General features: G+C 44.5%; 1 protein-coding gene across 1 annotated transcript; it reads left to right on the forward strand.

Moving 5' to 3' along the window:
• Positions 1-5,265: 5,265 nt before the first annotated feature.
• drd1b (dopamine receptor D1b) lies at positions 5,266-10,597 on the forward strand. The gene has a single exon (XM_057055555.1). The coding sequence runs from the start codon at positions 7,145-7,147 to the stop codon at positions 8,522-8,524; it is 1,380 nt and encodes a 459-aa protein (XP_056911535.1). The 5' UTR covers positions 5,266-7,144; the 3' UTR covers positions 8,525-10,597.
• The last annotated feature ends 307 nt before the right edge of the window (positions 10,598-10,904 follow it).

A 10,904-nucleotide genomic window follows, 5' to 3' on the forward strand; every position in this document is an offset into this window, starting at 1 on the left:
CACAGTGGTTTGATTGTGTCTCTCATTGGACAAAACCATCTGGAAATGACTAAAATTAAATATGTCAACAACTGTGTACAACTTTAAAGAACAAATTATGTGACTTGAACTCCACTTCAAATTAAAGGGTAGAATTTCTCCACTTTGGCAAATTTGTGAAATTTAAGGATTTTCTGCACATCCTCTCTATTCTACAATTTTCCCTTCATGATCTGTTATCTAAAGCCATTTCATGGATTAAAAGTTTCAGTAAAGGGCATTTAATTGTGTGTATGAGAGTAAATGTAATACAGCTGCCGTTAAGACCATTAGCTACACTTGAGTTCACATTTTATCCAAAATGATGCTCTCGTGAGGCGCACTGAATTGCAATGTTGCCGGCCGAAACGTGAAATGTTATCGTAAAGACAAGTGTAGTAAACTGCAGCAGCTAGATATTGTATTATAATTGTTTCTGCGAGGCAGGTTGATAGAAATTCCTCTATCATAACTAACAGCCCAGATAACCTGCAGACACAAGCCAACAAAGGCATGCAAGGAGTGGAGGATGAATGGGGAGGACATGTGCTGAATCTGGTGAGGGGAGATAAATTAGCTTCCCTCTGTTGCGGCGTCACTGTATCAGAAGACTACACAAACAGGCAGCAACAAGACCTCACGAGTCAGGAAAAAGGAGATATGAAAAGGCCTCAAATGAAAACAGTTTCACACATTGTAAAATCCCCATTGAAAAATAGCAGAAAAGTCAAAAGCTTTTTAAGTTTTGTGTATTAGGAAGGATTTTGTCATGTTTCAGATGTCCACAGCTGGAAATAACAGGATTTTTTAAAATTCTTTTGGTGCTCTCAGATCGTTCATTTATGGAAACACTTACAGAATACACTTTTTTCCAGGTCAAAGGCAAAAAGGCATCTTACTTCTCTGGTGGTTTTTTTGTTTCTTTTAATTCCTTGAGACAGGCCTGCCGACTGGCATCCAGGAACATTGTTGTGTGGCTCAGGTGCGGATGCTGACTCCAGCTGTTTTCTGACCTCTGCCTTTTCTCAACTGTAGCATACTTTGATGACACGTGTGTGATGGAAAAGGAGCTGGGGTGTGAAATTGGCAGAGGTAAAGCGGCCAAGACAGTCTGTGGGAGAGGTGCAATTATAATGAACAAGTGGAGAGACCCTGCTGCCAGTCGGTGAGTCAGACCTGCTCCAGCGTCTCATATCTGGTAAGTTTGAGGTTCTGTGCTTCAGCTTTAGCGTCATCAGAAGGTACACTGAAGACTTTTAGGATTTTTTTATGATATGATTTCCGAGTGATGTTTTTGAATGCACTAATAAAGTTCTATTTTTTATCTGAAATGTTTTTTTTATATTGAGCAGCACATATGATTCCATATGACTTTGACCTTGTTTGTTACTGATTGTTGGCTTAAATGAGTGTGAGGATGGAATGTCAGATGCTCAAGGTCTCTGCAGACTCACGTTTTTAAATACAATATCACAAAAACACACTTCATTGATTCTCTGATCCTCACTTCCTGTCCTGCAGTCAACAACGACGCTATGACCCTATGGCAACCCGTCTGGGGGTGTCATCTACTACACTGCAGCCATTGCTCCAATGGTTGATCAAGATTGTAGGAAATAGGGTGCAAGACATTCAGGGGTACCCATAAAGAAAGGATGGACAATTCAATGTTAGCATTTGCAGGAGTTATTCAGGTTTAAATTGAGGCTGGTGCTGAGGTAAAAGAAAGAAGCAGGAAGAGAATTAAAAGTTAAATTATTACTTTGTGCCCCCAAACAGGTCGTTTTTACTCTCTGGGTAATGACATTTATGCAGCTTTGAAGAACCGTGCTGGCATTAGCATCAATTCCTGGGGATCCACCTCTCACAGGACCTCACCTGGACGACTAACTGCTCCAGTTTGGTGAAGAAGGCTCACCAGCGTCTCTTCTTCCTGAGGACCCTGAAGAAACACCACCTCTCTTCAGACATCCTGGTGAACTTCTATCGCTGCACCATCGAGAGCATCCTTACCAGCTGTGTTACGGTCTGGTATGGGAACTGCTCTGCCTCAGACCGGAAGGCATTGCAGAAGGTGGTGAAGACCGCCCAGCGAATAGCTGGAGCTTCTCTTCCTTCCATCAAGGACATATACAGGAGGCGTTGTCACAGGAGGGCCAAGAAGGTCTCTAAAGACTCCTGTCACCCAGCGCATGGACTGTTTACCCTCATGCCCTCTGGGAGGCGCTACAGGAGCCTCCAGACAAAAACCAGCAGGTTCAGAAACAGCTTCTTCCCCACTGCTGTCTCCCTGCTGAACTCCGACCCCTCCCTCTTTACCTCCCTTCAGGCACAATAACCCTGTCTGGATTGACTGATTGTACATTCATGCTATTTGCTATTTATTTATTATCTGTTATTTGCACTATTTACAACTGTTGTTATTTGCACTACCCACATCCGGTTACTTGCACTGCTTTCCATACTTTGCACATCAGCACCATAGTTACAGCCTGCATATACTGTATATTTATCTTGGTTGCAAAGACTTTTATATATCCTTTACATATCTGTGAACTCTGTAAATACAAACATATAGATTGATATCATAAACATACTGTATATCATTGTGTGTATATATTGTATATACCCATCACAGTTTTATTCGCTACTTAAGCACTTCTGGTTGGATGCTAACTGCATTTCGTTGCCTTGTACTTGCGACATGTGTAATGACAATAAAGTTGAATCTAATCTAATCTAATGGCCATAGTATAATTAACTGCTACTGTAGTTGTGCACAGACCTGTTCACTAACCTAACCTAACCTAACCTAACCTAACCTAACCTAACCTAACCTAACCTAACCTAACCCTCGCCTTGCTGTAATATACTGTATGTGTCTGTTTTGTTTCTGTCCTTCTCTTCCTTTATCGGGCTGGGCATCAGCCCTGGTCCAGCTCAGGGTTTCTTCCTGTTAAAAGGGAGTCTTTCCTGCCATTGTTGCTTGTTGGGGGTCAGGCCCTTGATTTCTGTAACACACCCAGAGACCATTATGATTGTAACAGATGATTTGAATTGAATTAGATTAATGGAGCCACTGACTGTTACCTAGTTACCGTCTGCATGGGTTGGAAAATCTCACAGGTCTGCTGAGGGTCAATGGAAACGGGATTTCTTTGTTGAAGATGTTTTGAGGGGTAGCGTTTGATACGCTGCTTCCTGTGAAACTGTAATGCAGCAAGTGTTATCTGTCGGTTATGATTCCATAAGTCACTTCTATGGTATATGAGTGAAGGTAATTCATCATCATTGGGAGTCATTGTTATGACAAAATACTAAATGGTTGTCTGTGACCTTTTCTCCTCTGGCTGCTACCAGCTGAGTGGTTTTCCATTCCCTCGTCATGGACGTGAACCCGTACAGTTCCGTTTACAGTGGGCAGGAATGACAGAGAGGGGCTTACAGCCGATGAGGCCGATGAAGTAGCAGAGCCGACTGGGGATGAGCAGCAGCGAAGTCGGGGCCAGTCAGAGCGGTCAGGACCAGGAGAGCTGACAGGAACCAGAAACGCTGGGGCAGAAGTCGTGGTCAGGGATAGTGATGTTCCCTCTGACATGGGGCTTCGAACCACGCCCCAAAACTCAGTAGAGTTTTTTTCTGAAGCACTGCTCCGGAGCTCGCTTCAAATCACGTGACTGATGACGTTTGAACCACTTCACTGCTTCATTCAGACTGAATCAGCAGACTGGTTCGGTTCAATGGGTGGGGCTTTGAACAATTGGCGGGTCTCAGTTGTGTTTAAAAATGGATGAAACAGCGCAATACATTGCCTATCTGGTCAATAGCTTTTTGGATTGATTTGATTAGCGTTCGTATTGCTTTCGGTTTGCTTTCTTATTGCTTTGCAATGGAACCAACCAGGACGAGATCTCAAGTCTGGGACCACTTTGAAATGGTGCCGCCGAACAAGGTAAGTGTTACAAACGTATTTTTCAACTCTTATTCACAATTAGGAACAATTACAGTGGGAGCTCTACTTACAAACGTCTCTACATGCGAATTTTTCAGGTTACAAAGCCATCTCAACAGGAAAATATTTCCTCTTGTTACGAAGGAAATTTCAGGATACGAAGGTCAAAAATATGCTACCGCTGCTACTTGCAGCTCGCGGAGTTTAGCGAACACAAACTTGCTTGTAGCTGCTCTGCAATTGGCTATCGTCTAGCATTTTCCTGTCATCCCATTGGCTAGGAGGGATGTCAATATGTACAAGTTTGTGTGTTTCCCAGCATCGCCTTCGTTTCACTTTTATTTATTGTGGGTGTTTGTATGTTTGTCCATTAGATGGTGGTGTTACCACAAGTGTTAACATTCGTTGCTAGTAATGACGGCTAATGTAAGATTAGCCTGTAATAAAGTTAATTTTGTTCCTGAAAAAGCCTTGCACTGAATTACTACATTTATTGTGCGGTAATCTAATTGTAACATGTATTTGTTACATGTTTTGATGCATTTTTATGATTTATAAAAAGAATTATGTCCAAATTTTTGGGGGCTTGGAACGGATTAGGGCATTTACATGGAAAACGCGTCTCTACTTACGTGATTTTCAGGTTACGAAGCAACTTCTGGAACGAATTTAATTTGTAAGTAGAGGTCCCACTGTATTTCCTGTTGATAAATAATGTTGAAGCTTTCATAAATAAATGGGCCCTTGGGCGGGGCGCTGTGCTCCATAAGGGAGCAGGGACAGCTTCTCTTTTCGTTTTAATTCAGCTATTGATTGATGGTTTGTTCTCTAGTTTGTCTTTATTTAATTTTTTTTTCTATCCCATGAAAATGTGAGGACAACCATTTTTTGTTATCATTATTATAGTAAATAAATGAGATATGAAAACAAAAACCTCTCCTCTCCTCTATTTTGTTTGCTTTTTGGAGCAGATGTAAATTACCCTGCATGGCTGGTTGTGTGTGCGTTTGTGCGAGTGTGTGACGTGGTCTTGGTTTGAACTTTGTCGGCTGCACGCACACCACGACTCTGTGCTACAGGGAAATGTGGGCGTTGTGTCTGCCAGGCCTCTTACACTTGGCTTGTCAACATACATTACTCACACGTACACACACCCTCTCTCTCAGACATTACCAAGTCCATCGGGCATGCGCATGCCACAGGGAGTCTATTGAGGATTCTCCCGGCTCAAAAAGGAGAGCAGGGCCTCTGTGTAACGTGCATACGGGACAGACGCGCTCAACCTCCGAGTTTCTCAGTCTTGGTGGCTCCGTGATTCGAATCGTTTATTGATGTGACGTTATTGCTGCTGTGCTACAAGTCAAGTCGCTTTCATGCCATCTGACTGCGGCTGCCAGCAGATGGCTCTATCGTCCCTCTGCGTAGGTGTCCGCTGTCCAAAAGTTCAGGTTGGGGCGCACGCGCACTTTTATTTTCCCGGATTAAACTGGGATTCCACAGCGGTGAAACCACTGCTGGTGGGCCAAGCTTAAAACAATGGAGTCACAAACAGCAAATAAGCCACCACGAGACGCCTCGGCGGAGACTTTGGCAACACCGAGCCAAAGTCAAGGCACTCTGGAAGCACTCGCACAAGATTTGAGTTGATAAAATACTAAATCCTCAATCGTAGCTGGAGAAACACATCCAGGCTGCAGGATCGGTCGGGTAGTCTTGTCGTCTACAGCCTCCTTGGATGGTTGTGGCAAAGATCCGTAACGCCGTCCACCGAGAGAACAGTTGAGCGCCCGAGAGAGGGGAGCGCGCACGGAAGCGACGCCGAGGAGACCAGTGTCATTCCCCATCACTCTGCAGTCAGAGCACACGTGCGTCACAGAAGGGCTTATTTTCCCACGACTGAGAAAGAGATGAGAAAGAAAGACGGACGTACGGAGCTGCGCGGCTGAATTCGGATCAGAGAAGCACGCAGAGAGGTTGCACTCCTCTCCACCTGGGGACGCAAATTTGATGTAAGCCGCAGGCATGCATATTTTTGAAAGGACTGTTTTCACCCTGCAGGAATTGATTTAGGATTTGTGTAAAACAAATTCCGCTCAGCGTCGAAGCCTTCACCAGCGGAGCTCATGCTGACTACAAATTTTAAGCCAATAAAATGACTGAATTCTTCGGGTCGGTTTAAGAGGAGTCAAACCGGGGATGGGCTACATGGGTGATTTAGGTGGGTGACGTGCTCACTGATAAATGCTTTGAAGAGCTCGTTTTGCTGTGTTGACAAAACTGCTTAAACCAAAAAGAAATTAAAAAAAATCAAATATAGTTACAAAAAAGAGCTCTGATATCAATGTTCCTGTCCTACTTGTGAGAAAAAAGAAAATTCAAACGCTTGGCTATCATTGAAACGGACCATAGAGACTTTTCCGGTCCGGTCTTGTTGGCTCACCAATTCGGGTGCATCATCTCCCCGAAGGGTGAAGCAAATGTGGGCAGCTGCTGAAGGAGAAATTAGAGTAAATGAAACCTGCAAATATATTTTTAAAGTGCCACAGGGGTGGAACCGCGTCGATACAGACACCAATATATTCACAGAGACCCGCCTCAAGGATAATTACACAAATCAGATAAACGCAGTGCGAAAACCATCGATAGAGGTTATTGATGAGGTGGTACACGAGGCTCAGGATTGGATAAGCCTCTGTTTACTCAATAGCTGGTCGACAATATGATGTGAAACTTGCGGGGAGCTTTGCGGCAGATTCATGAAGTGAGAGCAGTAAAAGGAAGAAGGCATTTTTGTTCTTCTTTTGTCAGAAACTACCACCCAACACCCAAAACATCCTTCCTCTTCTTCATACTAGAATGTCTACTGCCTGCCCCGCTGGTGCAAGAACCAACCAAAGTGGAATTTTTGGACAGCATTTTTTCCACATCTTTGTGAAATATTTATAGTGGCTCTCATGCCAGGATGGTGGTTGTGGTGAGACGCCTATGGACGACCGAGTGTGTGGGAGAGCTGGTGCCGAGACAGTTAACATCCCTCCTGGCTGCGCTGTCTGTTTGAAATTCCTCCCCGGAGAGGTGCACCTGCTGCATGCTTAGGATGTGATGGGGTGACAGCTGACACCCCTCCCCTCACCCCCCCTCCCCTCTTGCTGTGTTAGCAGTCTAACGTAAACAATGGCTCAGAATTTCTCAACGGTGGGAGATGGCAAGCAGATGCTTCTGGAGAGAGACTCGTCCAAGCGTGTGCTGACGGGATGTTTCCTCTCCCTCCTAATCTTCACCACGCTGCTAGGCAACACGCTGGTGTGTGTGGCCGTCACCAAGTTCCGACACCTGAGATCAAAGGTCACCAACTTCTTTGTCATCTCCCTGGCCATCTCGGACCTTCTGGTGGCCATCTTGGTGATGCCCTGGAAGGCAGCGACTGAGATCATGGGGTTCTGGCCATTCGGTGAGTTCTGCAACGTTTGGGTGGCGTTTGACATCATGTGTTCCACGGCCTCCATCTTGAACCTGTGTGTGATTAGCGTCGACCGCTACTGGGCCATTTCGAGCCCCTTTCGCTATGAACGCAAGATGACTCCTAAAGTGGCATGTCTGATGATCAGTGTGGCGTGGACCCTGTCCGTTCTCATCTCCTTCATTCCCGTGCAGCTTAACTGGCACAAAGCTCAGACCGCGAGTTACGTCGAGCTAAACGGAACGTACGCCGGAGAACTTCCCCCAGACAACTGCGACTCCAGCCTCAATAGGACCTACGCCATCTCCTCCTCCCTTATCAGCTTCTACATCCCCGTGGCCATCATGATCGTCACCTACACTCGGATTTACCGGATCGCCCAAAAACAGATACGGAGAATATCCGCCCTGGAAAGGGCAGCGGAGAGTGCCAAAAACCGCCACAGCAGCATGGGGAACAGTTTGAGCATGGAGAGCGAGTGTTCTTTTAAAATGTCGTTCAAAAGAGAAACCAAAGTATTAAAGACACTCTCGGTCATTATGGGAGTGTTTGTGTGCTGTTGGTTGCCCTTCTTCATCCTCAACTGCATGGTTCCATTCTGTGAAGCTGATGACACCACGGACTTCCCCTGCATCAGCTCCACCACCTTCGACGTGTTTGTGTGGTTCGGCTGGGCAAACTCATCGCTCAACCCCATCATCTATGCCTTCAATGCAGACTTCCGCAAGGCCTTCTCCATCCTGCTGGGGTGCCATCGGCTCTGCCCAGGCAACAGCGCCATCGAGATCGTCAGCATCAACAACACTGGCGCCCCATTGTCCAACCCCAGCTGCCAGTATCAGCCCAAGAGCCACATCCCGAAGGAGGGAAACCATTCATCTAGCTACGTGATCCCACACAGCATCCTGTGTCAGGAGGAGGAGCTGCAGAAAAAGGACGGTTTTGGTGGTGAGATGGAAGTGGGGCTGGTAAACAATGCCATGGAGAAAGTGTCCCCAGCCATCTCTGGAAATTTTGACAGCGATGCAGCAGTAACTCTGGAAACAATCAACCCCATCACGCAGAACGGACAACATAAATCCATGTCCTGTTAGGAAACGATGGATCAGCGTGTGTGGAGGGAAATGTTATGTAGGTAGAAAGAACAAGAGCGGAATACATAGAGCCTAAAGATGACTGCCAACATGGAAAAAACAACAGAATGTTTCAATTAAAGGCACTTTATTCTGGAAATAACAATCTGCAAAATACTCTATTGATTAATGAAACTGACAAATGTTGAAAATGTGAATATTGCAGCAGAGCACAAAGTATGTGTATACAAATAGTTTTTTTTAAAATTCCTTAAGTGAGGCGTATGCATCTGCAGTTGTTTACTGTACAGAACTGACGCAGACTGGGAGGGACTTGAACATGTTGGAGGAAAGTGTAGAAAGTCGTAGAAAACATGGTCTTATATGTGGGTGCTTTCTGATTTATGGAGGAGACAGTGTGGGGTAATTGATTTTATTTCTGATTTGCAAAATTCTTGTTTTAGTCCTGTTATTTATTCTTCTGAAGTTGTCATTGATGTTCTGGTTACAGTACTCATGTCGCAGTGGCAATTTATTCCAGGTTAAGTTCTTTTAGACACCAAAGTACTAGAATTGGATTTGAGCTGGGGCAGGTGACTGAGGCATGGGGCAGATAAGGAGTTCCTTGACGTAATCCCAACATAAATTATCTATAGTTCCATAAAAGCTGATTTAAGGAGTGATTCCAGATTGTTCTGTGATCGTTCTATGTTCCAGACCAATTAATGCACCCCTCTCTAGGACGCTGCACCCCGTCATGTTTCGGTATTTCTGCTTTCTTTGTTACCCTTATCAAGCACATCCCTCATCTCTCTTATCTCAACTTCTTGACCACTTTATCACTTTCTAAGTTACAGCACTGTTGTGGCACGGTCTGATGTGATAACTCAGGCTGCAGGGTCTGTGGACGTGAATGGGAACTGCTTTGAGGGAGATTTGCTCCTCCCCCTATCTTCCACCTCTGTTGACTCTGTCGACCTCCTTCCTCTCCTTTCTCTCTCAGCTTGATGAGTGTTCCCAACATTAACACACATCAAACTTATTATTTAGGAGACATGACCCACTACAAACACAGCTGCTACTACTGCCATTACTATTATTACAAGTATAATTAGTATTACAATTATTATCACTACTATTATTTTGTTATCATTACCAAATATTATTTCTCTTATTAGTATCATTACTGTTGTAATTTCTTTCTATTATTGTGCTAAACTGAATGCGACTGTGGCGTTTGTCTTATTTATTTGGTATTCAGAGGGGATTATTAATGATAAAGAGATTAATCTGACATCATTGGCATTTTCACATTGAGCCAGCTGTGTTTTTTGGACTGTGTATGAACACATTTATGGAAACATACCTCCTGCAGGGATTGAACCTGATCTCTACTGCGCACTCCACCCTCGGTCTCTGCACCGTTGGCTCAGGCATCCTTCCAGATGTCACTGCTTTGATTTCAGAGAGGGACGGTGTTGGCCAACAGTCCCATGAGGAAATGTTCTGTTTGATTCAGAAAATTTCCTTCAGGCTGCCCTCTGAGGGGTGGGGGTGGATACGGTTAGAGGGGAGAGCTGCAGCGTCAGGACACGGGTACTCAGCTACATGATGTATGACATGTTAACCAAATGTGGCGGTGCAGGAAATCTGCACTTCCTCCGCTGCAGGACAGAAGGCGCTGGGGCCTGACAGCGCTGCCAACACTCTGTGGAAATATAGGGATGATTTAACTCGACTCCAGGATTCAACCCCTACCTCATTCCCAAAAAAGAAATAAATGAAGTGAAAAAGAGCAGTATTGTGGGTAAGGGCGCAGGAAAAATGTATTGTACAATAATGTTTAAAATGTAGTTGTGATGAACACAAGTGCTTTTTATCTTGGAGGATCCTTAATGTGTGTAGGAGAGTTACATGCTGTATGTCCACAATCAACAGACAGTGGCTATTTATATACTTATTTATTTACATGTTTCTGGTGTTCATTCATGGAAGTGATGTCAAGTGTTATTACCCTCAGAACAACTGCAGGACTTAGTTTACAGTTTGTACAAAAATGTGCCCTTCTTGTAAAATAAACCTCTATGTACGTTGTCTCCTCTTTTCTATTTGTGATCACAACTGCGTTCGTCTGATGCGGCACTCTACCTCGGATACTGGCTGCAAGATTGTGTCACTGCAGGAGGTCAGTGGAGATTGATTTTGAACAGTGACACATTTTTTTCCAGCTCTGTGAGTGCAGTGTCCTAGCTGTGTTCCTGCCTTTGCTGCACATTTACATAACTTGATAGCCACTCGACAGTGGACATGTCCTCCTTTCTGAACTAATTTGTTAAGGTAAGATAAAGAAACAGAAGGTGCTGATAGCAATATTTAAAGACAGTTTAACTAAACTAAAATA

The sequence above is a fragment of the Takifugu flavidus genome, chromosome 14 (genome assembly GCF_003711565.1).
Source record: "Takifugu flavidus isolate HTHZ2018 chromosome 14, ASM371156v2, whole genome shotgun sequence".
NCBI lineage: Eukaryota > Metazoa > Chordata > Actinopteri > Tetraodontiformes > Tetraodontidae > Takifugu > Takifugu flavidus.

What these genes read in the sequence shown, in the direction of transcription:
- drd1b (XM_057055555.1), top strand. Translation starts at nt 7,145, where the DNA reads ATGGCTCAGAATTTCTCAACGGTGGGAGATGGCAAGCAGATGCTTCTG.